The 17,682-nt window shown below is 41.0% G+C and overlaps 1 protein-coding gene across 3 annotated transcripts in view; it reads left to right on the forward strand.

Moving 5' to 3' along the window:
• SULF1 (sulfatase 1) overlaps positions 1-17,682 on the forward strand; it is a 196,784-nt gene that overhangs the window by 152,115 nt on the left and 26,987 nt on the right. For all 3 annotated transcript variants that reach the window (XM_011940921.1, XM_011940922.1, XM_011940920.1), the window contains 6 exons: positions 8,104-8,320; positions 10,968-11,220; positions 12,525-12,621; positions 13,083-13,177; positions 13,482-13,547; positions 14,823-14,995. In XM_011940921.1, the coding sequence (XP_011796311.1) occupies positions 8,104-8,320; positions 10,968-11,220; positions 12,525-12,621; positions 13,083-13,177; positions 13,482-13,547; positions 14,823-14,995 (901 nt within the window). The remainder of the gene's footprint in view (positions 1-8,103; positions 8,321-10,967; positions 11,221-12,524; positions 12,622-13,082; positions 13,178-13,481; positions 13,548-14,822; positions 14,996-17,682) is intronic.

Raw genomic sequence — 17,682 nt, forward strand, 5'->3', positions numbered from 1 at the left:
TCCTTCGCGCTGGGAGTTGGAGACTGCAGCTGTTCCTATTCGGCCATCTTGCTCCGCCCCCCCCCCGCTGATTATTTCTTTTGCTGCACAGAAGCTTTTTTAGTTTAATCAGGTCTCATTCATTTATTTTGGGTTCTTTATATTTGCTTTTGGGGTCTTAGTCATGAATTCTTTGCCTAAGTCAATGTCTAGAAGAGTTTTTCCAATGTTATCTTCTCAAATGTTTATAGTTTTGGGTCTTAGATTTAAGTCTTTGATCCATCTTGAGTTGATTTCTGTATAAGGTGAGAGATGGGAATCCAGTTTCATTCTTCTACATGTGGCTTGCCAGTTTTCCCAGCACCACTTGTTGAATAGGGTGTCCTTACCTCAATTTATGTTTTTGTTTGCTTTGTCGAAGATCAGTTGGTGGTAAGTATTTGGCTTTATTTCTGGGTTCTCTATTCTGTTCCATTCTATGTGCCTGTTTTTATGCCAGTACCATGCTGCTTTGGTAATTATAGGCTTGTAGTATAATTAGAAGTCAGGTAATGTGATGCCTACAGATTTGGGGTTTTTTTGCTTTGTATTGTTTTGGTGAAGCCAATTTTGGGTGTTTTTGTTTGTTTGTGTGTTTCTTACTCATGAAAATGGACACAAGTAGGCATAAGTAAGAACAGAGAACAACATCCTTAACCAATCTGAGAAATATTTGCAATTCAAAATGCAGAAATTATAATGATTATTTAGCGGATACTTCAGGAAGGAAAAGCAATCAGAGGTCATCTAATATTGCACTAAGTATTTTACATGGAAAACTGTTCTGTGAGATACATATTATGCCCATTTTAGATATGAAGAGACTGAAGCTCAGATGGGAAAATAACTTGACCAAAGTCACACAGCTAGAAGAATGACAAACCTGAGTTCAAACCAAGATCTGGATGACTCAAAGCTTCTGTCTCCCTCACCAAATAATAATTATTTTGTACACTTTACCACCAGAAAACATTAGCTTGCCCAGGATTGGATAAACCTTTTAAAGACCAATTACAGTACTGCTGTAGGTTCATACAGTATATCTTTTCCTTAGAACTTCAAAACACTCAAACAATCTATTCTCATGTCTATCCATGAAGCCAGGAGAAACAAGTATTGTTTAATCAGATGTGGAATCCAGAAAAACAAAAAGATTCTGCAATTTGCTCAAAACCATAGAGTTAACAGCAAAAAATAAAATAAAATTAAGGTTTTTGAATCCCAACCCAATACTCATCTCCATTAAAAATGGCTACCTCTTATCAAGTATACATTAGATCACATTCTTTAAGTAATAAACCATGTGTGTGTATGCGTGTAATAGTAATAATAATAACAGCTGCTTTTGTTGAGTGCCTGCCGTGTACTGAGTCCTTCCCGTGTGTTATCACTAATGCTCCTGACTCTGCAAAGGGTAATGTGGCATATCTTACTTGCTCAGAGCTACATAGCCACGTGATAGAGCTGGTGTTAAAATCCAGGCTTTTTGAGCTTGCAAATCCAGACTTTTTCCTTTAAGCCACACCGATGAATACAAAACACCTTTCCAAGTCCAAGACAGAATATAGGTAATATTCACTACTACGAAATCCTATTTCAGTAAAAGACTTGTGACAGCACTCTGCATTGTAGTGAGGATTAAATGAAAAATTCATAAAGCATGTTCTAGAGCAGTACCTGCAATCAAGCAAGAGTTAAATAAATGATCATAATCATGGTAGTCAAGATGATGATGAATGAAATTGTTTGAAATGCATTTGACATATTTCTTATTAGATTTGATTCCACCAAACTAGCTACACACTATTTGTATCCTCATACCAAAATTACCAGCCTTCTCTTCTTCATCTGATGTTATTTATATACAGGCAGATATAATCAATCAAAAACACTAACACATAATTACCTAACTGAGTGATTCTGTGCTGAGCTAACTTCTGGGAATGACTCAGGAATATGAGACATGGCCCTTGCCCTTAATTCCAACTTCCAGCATAGTTAGAAAGGCTAAAAGAAAATTATAAGAACTTAAAAAAGTATTTAAGTAGTTTTATCTAGCACCTCGCCCATAATTGGTATGCAGAAACATTTGTGGAATGACTGCGTGCTAAATTATTGGCACAGACTGATAAATCAAACAGAAGGAGAACTGAAATGTAGTTGAAGAAAAGAATTTGCAGAAGAAATGAACCATCAGTGAAGATGGAGACAATCAGATTTGGCAATTCACTGATATACTGATAAACTTCAAGAGCGTAGATAAAAGCAAGACAGTATGACAGCTCTGTTTCTGCAAGGGCATTTGTTGAACAAAGCTTATGTCTGTGGCTGACTCCACACATCCCATTAGCAGGTGCCTCACCTGAGCTCAGGCTTTCATCTGATTCCTGAAACTCCTGCAATGCAAAAACCATCTCTTCTCATTATTTTGACTATTTAAATGGCTTGCCACATGAGTTTCAGAGCAATTCTTTCAAAAATTCTCTTTTTCTGCCTCCCTCTATAAACTTTCTAAGATTACCACTTTAGTTGCAGCTGTTTCAAGGTTTTATTGTGCAGTCGTAAAAATCGTCATGATATCCAGTTCTAAAATGGCTGTAGCAATGTGTGGTAATTACATTTCATTAAAATTCCTAGTATGCTTGCCAGCAGGAAGATTTTCAAAGCCTCTAGTTAATTACTTTATCTAACAGGGTGTATGAGTTTTTCAAAGGGTCCATGGTAGAAGATATAATTGACATTTTTGTTTGTGGCTCTTGCTTTATCCAAGTATGTGTGTAGATACATGTATATATGTAGTATGTATGGATAATATATGTTTGTATGCATGTGTGTAGATATATATGCATATATGTATGTATATTTGATTTTGTATACTACACTATCATAGCCAAGGACAGTGCCAGACATCCAGTGTGGTTAAATTCAACTCTTCAGGAAGGAAACACCGTTTCCCTTCTTCTCTATCCCGTAGGAAATCAACAAAGAATTTGGCTAATGGGAAATTCAACTTGGATTCCAAATAGCCTAAGTCACTAAAACTTCTGCCTACACCTTTGTGTTCTACAGGAATCTACTTGTACCCTCAGATCCTCCAGGGCAAAAAACAAACAAAATAGGCAGAATTCTTTGAATGCATTGTGATTATAAAAACCACAAGTTTTCACTATGGTCATGTGCTTTAAAAATTAGTATTTGTACTAAAGTTGATATAAATTAGATCCACAAAAAGACTTTAGGCCATTATTTTTCAAGAATGAATATATATACATATATATAATATTATATTAATATATATATTTTCATATATATATATATATTTTGAGATGGAGTCTTGCTGTGTCACTCAGGCTGGAGTGCAGTGGCTCAATCTTGGCTCACTGCAACCTCTGCCTCTCAGGTTCAAGCCATTCTCCTGCCTCAGCCTCCCAAATAGCTGGGACTACAGGCATGTGCCACCACCTGGCTAATATTTGTTTGTTTGTTTTTTGTTTGTTTTTTGAGATGGAGTCTTGCTCTGTCACCCAGCCTGGAGTGCAGTGGCATGATCTCGGTTCACGGTAACCTCCACTTCCCAGGTTCGAGCGATTCTCCTGCCTCAGCCTCCCAAGTAGCTAGGACTACAGACGTGCACCACCATGCCCAGCTAACTTTTTTGTATTTTTAGTAGGGACGGGGTTTCACCATGTTATCCAGGCTGGTCTTGAACTCCTGTCCTCAGGCAATTCACCTGCCTCGGCCTCCCAAAGTTCTGGAATTCCAGGCTTGAGCCACAGTGCCTGGCCTTTTTTTTTTTTTTTTTTTTTTTTGTATTTTTAGTAGGGAGAGGGTTTTGACACATTGGCCAGGCTAGTCTTGAACTCCTGACTTCAGACGATCCACCCACCTTGGCCTCCCAAAGTGCTGGGATTACAGGCCTGAGCCACCGCACCCGTCCTCAAGAATAAAATTAGCCATATTTTCCTGTCTGATAGAAGATGGAGCACCTCTTATGCTTCCACTTGGCAGTGGATTGTGAATTCACTAGCCAATTACTTTGCTTCTCTAGACATTAAGCAGTCAACTCTTCATTTTTAAATGCTAGAGGCAGAGATCATCCAGGTAGATGGATAAGCCTTAAACCATTTGAATTTAAGACAGATATACAGACAGACAGACACTCAAATGCCACTAATTCCCAAACTTTGCGAAGTTACAAAAAGTTATTTATTTTGTCAACACTTTCCCCAGCAATAATTCTATATGGCATATAGGTATATGTTAATGGAGATGTCTGTCAGTTTCTGAGTCCAGGCTATCTATAGTTCAGTGGCATGATGGCATGGTCTCAACTCACTGCAGCCCCGACCCCCTGGGCTCAAGTGATCCTTGCACCTCAGCCTCCCTTCTAGTTGCTGGGACCACAGGCATGTGCCAGCATGCTTAGCCATGTGTGTGTGTGTGTGTGTGTGTGTGTGTGTGTGTGTATATTTTTTTTTTTTTTTTTTTTTTTTTTTGTAGAGACAGGGTTTCACCATGTTGCCCAGGCTGTTCTCAAACTCCTGGACTCAAGCAATCCACCTGCCATGGCCTCCTGATGTACTGGGATTATAGGTTTGAGCCACCATGCCCAGCTCTGAGAACTTTTTTGATCATTTCATGGCACATCCTCAAGCTAATTGGATAGCCATGAATGCTATAATTGGGTCTGTGAGTGCCACAAACCCAGGCGTGGAGACCATTGATGTCCGCATTAAAAGGCAGAATCATGGAACAGGCCACATGCAGTTTTCAGCTAAGTCAAAATTCTGTCACTTATCAACTAACTGTGGAGAGAGCACAAGGATAACTGGTTTCACTCAAATAAAGCACATAGTCCTGAAAGCATAGGTGCACTGATAGTATTCATTCATCCAACTGGAGTCATTTTCTGACCTGCTTACATCAGTACATTTCTAGACACAGCTTCCTTTGCACACGCCACTCCCACCAATTACATGCATCCCTCTCAAAGACCTATGCATCTGAGCTACTTAGACTCAAATATATCGCTCCTGCCTTCCCCATGGAGTCCAGCTGCAAAACTGTCCAGTAAGCAGTTGCTAATGTAAAGCAGTGGCCTAAACTCCAACGGCACATTAGAATCATCTGGGGAGCTTCTGAAAGTCCCAATGTCCAGCCAAATTTGAGAACCACTCATCTGATCTAACTTCCTGTGTTTAATTAAGTTGACTTCACAGTTTTTAAGTTAAATCATCTCTAACTTAGTCCTTAGGCTGTTCTTGTTTGTGTTGCCTTTTTGCGGCTTTGTAAGTAAAATCCGCCCTCTGTATCCATGGGTTCTACATCTGTGGGTTCAACCAACTGCAGATTGAAAGAATCGAAAAAGAAAAGATGATTTCGTCCATAATGAACCTGCATAAACTTTTTTTCCTGTCATTATTCCCTAAACAATACAGAGTAACTACTATTTATATAGCATTTTATTATATTAGGTATTACAGTTAACGTAGAGATAAAGTATACAAGAGTGTGTATGTAGGTTATATAGAAATACTATATTTTACATCACAGACTTGAGCATTCATGGATTTGGGTATCTGCAGGGCATCCCAATTCTCAGTGGATCCTGAGGGATGACTCATTAGTTGCCTGTCTGTCCCTTGAGCTCCTGCTTCTCTGGATGAAGATGTTAAACATTCAAGACATTCTAGCCAATCCACAAAAAAAGGTTGTACCCTGATATGGCTTGAAACAACCAAATTCAGGAGTACTAAGAGTATAAAGGGCTAAAGCAAAATCATAGAAGAAGCCCTGTATCTCTAGGATTTGGGGATTATATAGTAGAAGCCAAAAAGCAGCTCTGATAATTCAACATGTATTGAAGACATACAAGTCCCTTAGGAGAAAACAAATCATGGCTCTGCATCTTGGTTCATTGTGAATAACTGCATGTCATTTTGTACATGAGTGTCAGTTATCTGCAAGGCCGTCTAGGACCTTTGACCAAACTTTGCCTTGCAGTAGGACACTTTGCAACAAAGATGTCACCCCAGATATGGTACCGGTACAAGAGGGAGATATGAGATCTTTTAAATGATGCATGAAAGAACATCTTTTATTTAATAATTATTTATTTGAATATATTTGAAAATATACGTGGCACAAAGAAACGTACTTTTACAGTGCAGATAGTATTGTACTGTCCATAGGTTAGAAATGCATCCATTTAAAGAAGAGCTTCTCACTCTTTAGATATGAACAAAAACAATGAAGGATAAAGAGAAGTTTCAGTAGATAATAGTACGCAACTGATAGACCTACACGGAAAGGAAAAAAGACAAAAGTTTGATAACACTATATTTTAACTCTGTGACAACTGTGGCCAATTAAAATTAAATATTTTTCCCGCCTCCCAAATTAATTTTGTAGGGAGAAGGGGGAAAATAAAATGTAAAAGAAGTTATTCAGTCTTTAAGTAAGATGTGGAGGATCCCAGAAAACGACCCCCAGGGTGAAAAGCTATTATTTCAGCCAGGTTGAGATTCAGTAAGTGCAAGGACACTTAGTCCGGAGGCAGTGTCATATTTCCTCGGACGTAAGCCTGCAGCATCTGTGGCAGGCGTGTTAGAAAGCTCAGTCTAGAAAAGTCAGTGCAAGCTCCCCGTATGTGTCTGTTGGGAAGTGAACTCTGTCTCACATAGAAGCATGCCCACTCTCTGCTGAGTGTGCAGTTGAAACTGGAGAGTTCCCTGATCCTCTTCACAGGATGTGCAACAGGGGTGTGGCACACCTGCTCGGTCACCACCACTGCTCAAACCCCTGATGAGAGGGGGAGCACACAGATGGGCAGGTACAGGAACCAGGGCACGTCCTTTGGGCTCCAGCCCTGCAGTAGTATCTAGGGTCAGGCGCCTATGGCCCCAGTGTTACAATGCTCTTTTAGCCTTGCCATCTGCAGACAGATTGTTAACCAGCTCAATGGACCCTCTGCCTTTTGACAGGGGCAGAAGGCCACCAATATGACAGCTTTCTGTATTCCAAGCTCTTGCCTAGCTCCTGGAAGAATCAGGTCACGCACGGGCTTGAAGGATGAATGCAGAATTTTACTGAGTGCTGGAGGTGGCTCTCAGTAGGACGGATGGGGAGCCAGAAGCGGGGATGGAGTGGGAAGATGATCTTCCCCAGTTTGGCCACTGGACAACCACACTCCTCTCCAACCACCCCCAGCCAAGCTCCTCTCAGTGTTCAGACATTCCTCCTCTTCTGTCTTTCTCTGCCACCTTGTTCCACCATTCGTCTGCTTGTCTCCTCATCTCCTTGTCTGCTTCTGGAGCCTGGGTTTCAGGGTTTATATGAGCACAGGATAGGGGGCATGGCAGGCCATCAACAACTTTTGGGGTACAAAAACAAGAATGCCTGTCCCCATATAGGGCCGTAGGTCTCCAGGCTTGAGGGTGGGGCCTTTACCAGGAAACTACCTTCTTCTACCCAGTGTTTTCCTGTCTGCTGTCCATATCACAATGTTCTTAGAAGGATAAGAAAAGACACAAAAGAAAGCCTGACAAGTTTGCTAATGTCTGGCGTCTGTGAGAGTCGGCTCGCCCCACGATGGGCTCCAATTAAACTCATCTCTGTCTTCCTCATGTGCCACTCTTCCCTGGCTCACATTAGAAATTCAGGAGCGGAGAACAAAGCGGCCAAGTTTGTTTTTCCAGAGCAAGAGGGGTCTGGTGAAAGCAGTCCTGACAGCTGCACTGTGTGTCTTGGTGAACTAACAGCTTTTACATGTTTCATTCAAGACTGTTTAGTCTGCGTGCTGAGGATTCATATATCAGTTTTTGGCTCTAGTGTCATTGAGGTAGTTTGATTTCCAGTGATTTTGTTGTCATCTGTATTTGCCTACAGTGAAAGAAATAACTGAGAGTCGAGTTATTGCAGGGTCACTTAAAAGCTTGCCTTTCTTCATTCACTCTCCTGAAAGATATTGCCAGTGCTTCTAAAAAAAGAAAAAAAAAAAAAAAAAAAAAAAAACTAAGGGAGCGGCTCTTAATCGATAACACCTGGAGCAGAATTGGTAAATTGCTTTCACGTTGGCTTTTGCAGCAGTGGCAATGCATTGAGGATACATCTGGCAAGCTTCGAATTCACAAGTGTAAAGGACCCAGTGACCTGCTCACAGTCCGGCAGAGCACGCGGAACCTCTACGCTCGCGGCTTCCATGACAGAGACAAAGAGTGCAGTTGTAGAGAGTCCGGTTACCGTGCCAGCAGAAGCCAAAGAAAGAGTCAACGGCAATTCTTGAGAAACCAGGGGACTCCAAGTAAGCTACACTTTTGTGACCATCTCGATGGCGGCGTAGGTCTGTGGGAATAAACAATAGAGAGACGAAAGGGTTGCTCCTTCTACATTTTAGATACTATCAATGCATCGTTTTCAGGCTAAAAGCACATCGTTGCTCTATTTAAAATAAGAAAGTTAAGATTAATGTGACATTTTGCTTTGCAAACATTTTCACTTAAGCATAGAATGAAAATATGGTTTGTAAAAGCACCAGAAGTAAAACATATGAACACATAAAAGAGTTTATAAAATGGCTATTCCAAAAGGTAGAGGATATGGTTTAAGTCCATTTTATTTTACCGCAATGCCAATGTCCTGATTTGTCTGCCTTAAGTTGCTTTTAAAAAAGAGTAAACACAGGTTTCAGTGTGTATGCATTTAATTTTAAGAGGAAAAGCATAAACACTTTTTTAAGGCATATATTTTAATATCTGTTTTACGACAATGTATGTATTTTTTAATTCCGTCAAATCGTTGGATCTTGTTAACTGGCAGGGACAAACTAGTTGAATTCAGTATGAAAAGCACTTCCTAGCATCTTCTTAATAAAACCTCGATTAGGCAGCTATGAGAAACCTATGATTATATAAATGTGAAAATCCACAGACTGACACCTTCCACGAAAGAATGAATCTAGTACCACCTAGTGGAGTAACATGAAAAATGACTCAATTTTATGGTGATTTCTTTCTATAATGGTTTGGAAAGAAGCAACTTAAGTAAATTAAATTCTATGTCAAATATTTGGGAATCAAATCATACACTAGAACAATGGAAGCCCTGAGAACAGGCATTTTTATTGTAGACTCCACAGTATGGGCTTTAGGGCCATTTGCCCTGATACTTCATCCAAAACTGTTAAGTGTTTTCCATGTGTATATGGATATTTGTTTCCATGTCAACAACTTTTAACAAATTTTAAAGGAATCCATAAGCCAAAATGCTAAGAATCTTTGGGAGACTTTTTTCTTCCCTGAGAGAAAAATTCCAGGTCTAATAACTCACACAAAGATATCAAATTTCTGAAAATCAATAAGGCCAGGCGTGGTGACTCATGCCTGTAATCCCAGCACTTTGGGAGGCCAAGGCAGGCAGATCATTTGAGTTCAGGGATTCGAGACCAGCCTGACCAACCTGGTGAAACCTCATCTCAAAAAAATTAGCTGGGCATGGTAGCACATGCCTGTAATCCCAGCTACTTCTGAGGTAGGAGAATCGCTTGAACCTGGGATGCAGAGGTGGCAGTGAGCCAAGATCGCACCACTGCACTCCAGCCTGGTTGACAGAGTGAGACTCTGTCTCAAAAAAAAAAAAAATTAATAAGGAACTAGGACCCCTGGCACGCTCCTTTTTCAGAAGCTGATTAGCAACACTCAGCTTAGAAGAAAGTATGCCCTCTTCTCTTCCAGAAAGTTCGACCTTGTTTCCCAGGCACTGACCATAAAGCCCACTGATTTTTCAGTATTAGGCCCAAACACAGGTCTAGGGCAGCTCTTTCAAACTGTATGGAATCTTGTGTATTTGACAACAGGAGTCGATTTTCACCCTTTCTGCAAGGATGGAATTCAGGGCACTCTTATTGACCCCCCTACTGTCACGGAGGTTGCTCCCTGATCTGGAAACTGCAGGATTCTGCTGAGAGCTGTCTCAGAAGCATGATAATTCTGATTCCACAGCCAGTATGCCCCACTTCTTTCTGTGTTAGGCTAGTGAGATAAGGCCAGATGAATATGCTGCTACAGAGCTAAGAGCATCCAGTGTTTGCACATTGAAGTTCTTATCTGGTACACATGAGCTCTTAAAAAGGTTCCATAGTCACCAGAAAGCATGCTGCCCTCTCCCCATCCCTGCCTGCCCACCCCCTGCCTTAACCCTCCTCTGCCAGGTATAAAAGTGAGTTGGCTGATGAAAGCATTAGCAAAATTTAATTCTTCTTAGAGTAATCCTCTACTATTTGTACAAATAGAAGTTGTCCAGAGCATTTGCCTTTTTGAAAACACAGCCCAATGTAGTGGTAAGGCTTCATAGTCTGAGAGATTATAGTCCTAGCTCCATAAGCTTGCAAAATGTATGTGACATTCAATACTTCAGTTTTCTCATCCATAAAATAAGGATGAACCTGTATTGACAATCTGATGTTTTTGTATGTAAGGGTTTTTATAATAATACCTGTCTTTCAAGACTCTGGATTAGAGATAAATAGGAAGTATATAATACATAGCAAAAGCTCAATAAATGATAGCCATTATTATTAATACCATAACTGGGAATATGGTTTTATCCAAAAAAATAGCCTGAGCAGTTCACATTGAAAACCAAATGTAGAAGTTCACAGCCTGCCACGAGTAGAAAGGATCCTAGAAATCACCTGGACCAACCCCTCACTTGACAGATGAAGGGCTGGAGGCCCAGAGAAGTATGTCATCCATCACACTGCCAGGCATTGGCACTGCCAGGACAAGAATCCAACCTCTGCTACCGTGAATTGCAGGCACCACCATGCCGCTCAGCAATGGAGCATGGACTGCTTTCTCCTCTCCAGGATCCTTCCTGGACCAGGTGATCACTTTCTTCCCTTGTAAGCTGTATCAGGATGTCCATAGTAATGTATCTTCCCTTACTTCTAGAGTACAAGCCCAGATTTGTCCATACTCGGCAGACACGTTCTTTGTCCGTCGAATTTGAAGGCGAAATATATGACATAAATCTGGAAGAAGAAGAATTACAGGTGTTGCAACCAAGAAACATTGCTAAGCGTCATGATGAAGGCCACAAGGGACCAAGAGATCTCCAGGCTTCCAGTGGTGGCAACAGGGGCAGGATGCTGGCAGATAGCAGCAACGCCGTGGGCCCACCTACCACTGTCCGAGTGACACACAAGTAAGAAGACTTTATTTGTTGACTAGGGTTGAGTTCAGAATTACCACCACAACACACTATATTATCACCATTTTGCACTTGGCAAAAAAGCAGTATCACTTGGCAATACGGTGCCTGAGGGCTGGCCTATGTAGCAACTGAGGGTTAAAGAAACAATGAGTCCACACAATCATAGGCTTCGACGCGTGCTTTGGGTTTGATTTCACATTAAGACTGATCGGCTAGGAATCCAGCCAGAGTAATTCCATCACATCTTGACTTAGCAGGCATGGAGTTCATGAGCCTAGGCAGTTACCTTTGCAGGCATCTAGAAAACAAATGGAAACAATTTCAGAGGCTGGAAGTTCTTCCATGTTGCACGATCACTGTCACTTGGAGCAGTTGTGTGGTCACAGCCTCAGAAATGAAACACAGTCCAAGGGAGGGCAGTGAGTCCCAGAGACACTTCCAGAAAGACGATGTAGGTTACGAATGGATGTAAGACATACAAATATCTAACCAGTCCAGATCACAGAGAGGGCCTTGGAAGTCATGGAGACGGGGAAGGGAGATGATTCCCTCATAGGTTTAATGAACTCACTTTGTTCATTGGCTCGTTCCAAAGTCTACTTACTCTCATGATTAGGAAATGTTTTCTTTCTGAATTTATTAGCAAGATCTTTGTTTTCTCCCTAATTGTATCACTTTGGGGAGATGGGGCACTGTGCGCTCTGCCAGGATTTTTATCTGTGAGGTTCTGGCCTCCTAGTGCCTGAAGCTGGTACAGTTACATACTAAGGGGTTTAGACCAGAATGCATTTCTCTTACATTATTGATTAACCCCACATCCCACCTGCTGTCTATCCCTGGGGCTGTATCTTTACTTCAAAACTCAGTGGGGTACTTAGGGCACTCTCTTTTTAACAAAATGAGTGGAATTAATACTCCCCTTCTGAATCTGCTTTTCTTCAAACAAGCCATTTGCATTGTGATGTGAAAGGTCGTCCCTTTTGTTCTATGTCAGTTGAACTTGAGTTTTTTGGTGGTATCCTGTTCATGGGGTTGTGAGTATTCAGAACTGCCTTGAAAAGTGGTCGTAGGGATGATCTTAGTCACAGAGTTGTGACACCATCCACCCATGTGACATTTTGTCCTCACTGGTGGCTAGAACATATTCCCATTGATGCTGGTCTTGGATCAGCTCAACAGTTACTGCGTGTGTCAACATTAAGGATTTTGAGGATTAAAAGTTCTCTTTGCGATCTTGAGTGTTTTCTACTGTTAGAATATAAACCCATTTGACATGGTTTTGGTTTGTTTTGCAGGTGTTTTATTCTTCCCAATGACACGATCCATTGTGAGAGAGAACTGTACCACTCAGCCAGAGCGTGGAAGGACCATAAGGCATACATTGACAAAGAGGTTAGCCGTGGCTGTGTGACTGTCAGATATATTCCAGACTCACATTCAGCCTGCCAGCCCTGCAGTGCCTGGTGGGACATACCATGGCTACACATCATCTATAATTATGTGAAAAATACAAAACAAAGTTATTTGTCTTTCTCCAGTGATTTAAGGATAGTCCTACTGAAAACAATATAGAGTGTGAGAAGAGACTGGGAACTGACTCCATGGCCTTTTGAAATCTCTGTAAGAAAATGATTCCATTATAAAAAAGGAATCTGCTACTGTTTATCTGTAACACATGGGTTGGAATATAGAGTCTATATAGACATATTTTATGCCCAGTTTGTTTCTATGTTAAGTATCATCTCAGATGAATAGCTGTTATTACAAAACAGAGAAAACAAGGTGAAAAGAAAAGTACTTTGTAAAGAAAATCCTGATCTTAACATGTAATTGCTTGAAAACATGTTTTCCAGATTGAAGCTCTGCAAGATAAAATTAAGAATTTAAGAGAAGTTAGAGGACATCTGAAGAGAAGGAAGCCTGAGGAATGCAGCTGCAGTAAACAAAGGTGAGCTTGTTTCCATCCATGCTCCACTTTCCAAATTCATTTTTACACAAGCCAGAGGCATTAGCACTGGGCTCATTTTTCTCTTTTACCTATAGAATGTATGGTCATAGAGTATGATAACCTAAGCTATTTAAGTCAAATTAAATATGCTTAAACTTAAGCAGGAAGTAAAAAATCCCATTCAGCTAAAATACTTACAACGCAACTGCCTTCCTTCTTTCTATTTTGCTTTCTTTTTATAAAATGAACACTTTGATCCAATGCAAGGTTATGAAGGCTCACTTTTTACTCTTTTCACCTGCAGCTATTACAATAAAGAGAAAGGTGTAAAAAAGCAAGAGAAAATAAAGAGCCATCTTCACCCGTTCAAGTAAGTAACTCTCTGTTTTCCACATTTGCTGGGAGTCAGTGAGTGTCCACTTGGCCCTTCGAAGAGGCTGGAGGGACCCCTGTGTTCCCCACAGTGCCGCTTCAGAAGAAGTAGACCCATCTAGGAGGGCACCTAGCTCATGAAGTTGAAAGCAAAGCCCCACCTCACCAAGGGACTGTAGCAGTGCTCTTGGCATCCTTTGTCGGGGAGCCATGCTGAGCTCCACTGTCATTCTGTGAGTGCTCCCTACCTGGCAGATAGGACCAGTGACTAGATTTTACTCCATGCACTGGTTTCTGTGGAGAGTGCTTGAGGTTTACAGACTCTCAGTGCTGTCGGTGTTCTATAGAGTAGCCTGGAGCAGTGCTGAATTGTGAAAGTGGGAAGAAACATAAATGTTTTTAAATAATAGCAAAATTTGCATGTGCAGGAGATTTCATATTTAAACCTCAACAAAGTTTAAGCTTTTTATATAAAAAATAAAAATAAAAAATAATTCTAAAAAATAAAGGCTATCTAAACTTTTTCTTTGTCGAAGAATTTTTTAAACCTTTTAAGCCAAGCCATCTGGTTCAACTAACCTTTAACTCAATGGCTGATTGGTACTCGGCTGCCAAAAAAAATAAGCCATTTGTCCAAAGAGAGTGGCTAGCAGGATCCTCTCATTCACATTGACATTTATTTCCATCGATGTTTCCATGCACATGAAGAGAAAAATGTTGGTCCTCTTAGGTTCAATAAAGTCCCAAGAAGCTGTCACTGAATTCATTTGCCTTCAGCATTCCTTTTTTTTTTTTTTTTTTTTTTTTTTTTTTTTTTTTTTTTTTAGACAGAGTCTCACTCTGTTGCCCAGGCTTTAGTGCAGTGGTGCAATCTTGGCTCACTACAATCTCCACCTCCTGAGTTCAAGAGATTCTTGTGCCTCATCCCCTAGTAGCTGGGACTACAGTCATGCGTCACCACATCCGGCTAATTTTTATATTTTTAGCAGAGACAGGGTTTCACCATGTTGGCCAAGCTGATCTCAAACTCGTGACCTCAAGTGATCCGCTCTCCTCAGCCTCCCAAAGTGCTGGGATTACAGGTGCAAGCCACTGTGCCCGGCCTGTCTTCACTATTCCTGATTCTATTTTAAGTCCATCTATACAAATTGAAGGTTGTCCATTATCTCTTATCAAGCATCTAAATATTCATGCAAGACTCACAGCAACAAGCCTACTTTTAATTGAAAAAGTGCCTTCTGAACACTCAAAAAAATCCCTTCTCTTGGAACAGGGAGGCTGCTCAGGAAGTCGATAGCAAGCTGCAACTTTTCAAGGAGAATCGTAGGAGGAAGAAGGAGAGGAAGGAGAAGAGACGGCAGAGGAAGGGGGAAGAGTGCAGCCTGCCTGGCCTTACTTGCTTCACACACGACAACAACCACTGGCAGACAGCCCCATTCTGGAACCGTAAGTTGCTTGTTCCAAATGCCACTTCCTGCCACCATGCAGAGACAGCGACTCATAACTTAGATCAGAAATTCAGCAGCATAAAACCAGGAATCTACAAAGATTCAAGAGAAAGGCATCATATTCTACTCTATACTGGAAACTCAAATGATTTTGCCAAGTATTACTGTTTTCTTTCAATTTTTTCTGGTACTTTGTTTGGTAATGCCAAACTTCTCCCTGGGTTTTTCCTCCTGATGATGTTGTTTCACATAATAGCCAGCACCTGGCACAGTTTTTACCCAGTAGGACTGTTCTACAGCTAAATCATGCAATGGATGAATGTCCCATAAATGGATGAAAAATTTTGTCCCAAATAGATTTTGGTTCTGCTTTATTTCAAGTACATAAGTGTAATAAAGGGAAGTAAAAGAATAGTAAAAGCTTCTTCAGTGCAGGGCCCATATTCTACTTATTCTCACTTCAGTACCAGTCCACTTCAGTACCAGCACCAGACTTGTAGAATAATAGAGACTCTACAAAACTATTTGGTTTTACATTGAATTGCTAAGGATATGGAATAATAACATTTGTGCACTTTTAAAATTAGTGCTTATATTTTCTTTAGTGGCCTGTGCACATTATTCACTGAGGCCATATAGAAGTAATACCCTAATACCCTACATTTTTACAATACATCCTCTGATTGAAGCTTACCAGCCTACAGAGTAGATGAACCACAGAATCTTCTAACTGAGAAGCTCACTAGAGACCACTTGGGCTATTGTTTCTCAAACTGGGATTTGGAGACTCCAAAGAATTGACAGACCATTCTTAGGGGGATCTAGGGCTTGTCCAGGAGACTTTATGTTTTCCCTTTCCATTTTGATGTTTCTTGATTTCAGCATCCATGTTTGCATTTCTGTTTAAAATCACATCAAGGCTGAATGAGCTCTTAAAGTCACAGCATTTAACTTTTAATATAGTTTCTGAAACTGTGGTGTGGGAATCCCTGAGGGTTATTCAAATCGCTTGGGACAGTAACTGGGAACACAATATTTAGCAAGACACTTTATTTTCTGTGCTCATAATATATTTTAATGGGGTACAGGTAGAAAAAAAAGGAAAGTAAATGAAATAGAATAATCATGAGTTGTAGTAGTGCTAAGAAGGAAACAGTGATCAACGTTTTTAAATGGGACCCTTTCAGAGAGTGTGGGGAAGACAGGCCTTTGAGGTGAAATTCAGGCTGAAACCTAAAGGATGAAGAGAAGTGATCCCCGTGGGAGGGAGTGTGTTCCAGGCAGAGGGAACAGGGCAAGTAGAGGTCCTGAGGAAGTCACGCCTTTGGTGTATCCAGGACCGGAAGCTCCTTGAAAGCTGAACCATCGCAAAACACAAGATTATAGTTGCTTATGGCAGAAGGAGGCCCTTCATACCTCTCTCTGCTTTTCACCATCTGAGTTGAGGCCATCCTGCTCAAGCCACCACCATTTCTTACCTCAGCCACTGTCAGGCCTCCTCTGTGGCCTCCCAGGCTCCCCTCTGGTCCTCACCAGTCCATCCTGCTCAGAGGAGCTAGGGTGATCTTTTAATGACACCTGCTTTTCTTAAGCTAAAGAGCAGAATCCCTTCACCTGACCCCAGAAGGCTGAAGCTGCAGTGAGCTGTGATCGTGCCATCACACTCCAGCCTGGGCAATAGAACGTGACCGTGTCTCAAAAATAAAATAAAATACAGCAAAATCCTTAACATATCCAACAAAACCCCACATACTCCTATCCAGTCCTACACTGGGACCATTGCCTCTGCTCTTGCCTGCTTCCGCCACTCAGCTTCTCTTTATTCCTCACACATCTCAATCTCCCTCTTGCCATGGGACCTTTGCACTTGTTTCCCCTCCCTGGAAGGCTCTTGCCCACAGCCCCGTGCCCAGCAAACACTACTCACCCTTCAGACCTCAATTGCGGTGTCACTGCTTGTGGACACCCTCCCTGTGCCTCAGATTAGGGTCCACCCTTTGATACGCTCTATCAGCAAGCTCTGCTTTTCCCCCACAGGGCGTATTACATTTATAATCATAGGGGTTTTTTACTTTTGTTTTTGCTGGACTGTTGTCCTTTCCACTAGACTGTAAGTTTCTCAAGATAAGAAACCATGTCTGTGTGAGACTGTATTCCTGACCCAAAGGAATTGCTTAGTTAATATTAGGTGAATAAATAAACAAACAAGCAAGCCACTCTGTCCAGATCATATCAACTCATATCAATTTAACAAAGCTTTGAGTGCCTGCCGCTGGGTGTCGCTGTGCTGGTGAGTGAGGAACGTGCCTGCCATCACTCTGCTGTTATACACAGGAGCGAATTAGGAACTGATCCCATTCAATATCAAATTTGATGCTCCTTCTGATACACAATGTATGCTTGGTGCTCTGATATTCTAGGGCAATGGCTTCCAGAATTTTTTCCCAAAAAACCACAGTAAAAAATGCACCTTATATCAGGATCCTATACACGTATGCACACATACACAAGTATATATGTGTATCTGTGTGTATATGTAATATATATACTAAAGTAAAAATTTCAAAAAGTAATACTATGTGTGCTATGCTTTAATATTTTTATCCATTCTATTACATATTTTAATAATATTATTGCTCTATTCTTCATATTTGCTATGTCAACTTAAGCACTTGACATAGTAAT

The sequence above is a fragment of the Colobus angolensis genome, unplaced genomic scaffold (assembly GCF_000951035.1).
Source record: "Colobus angolensis palliatus isolate OR3802 unplaced genomic scaffold, Cang.pa_1.0 Scaffold194, whole genome shotgun sequence".
NCBI lineage: Eukaryota > Metazoa > Chordata > Mammalia > Primates > Cercopithecidae > Colobus > Colobus angolensis.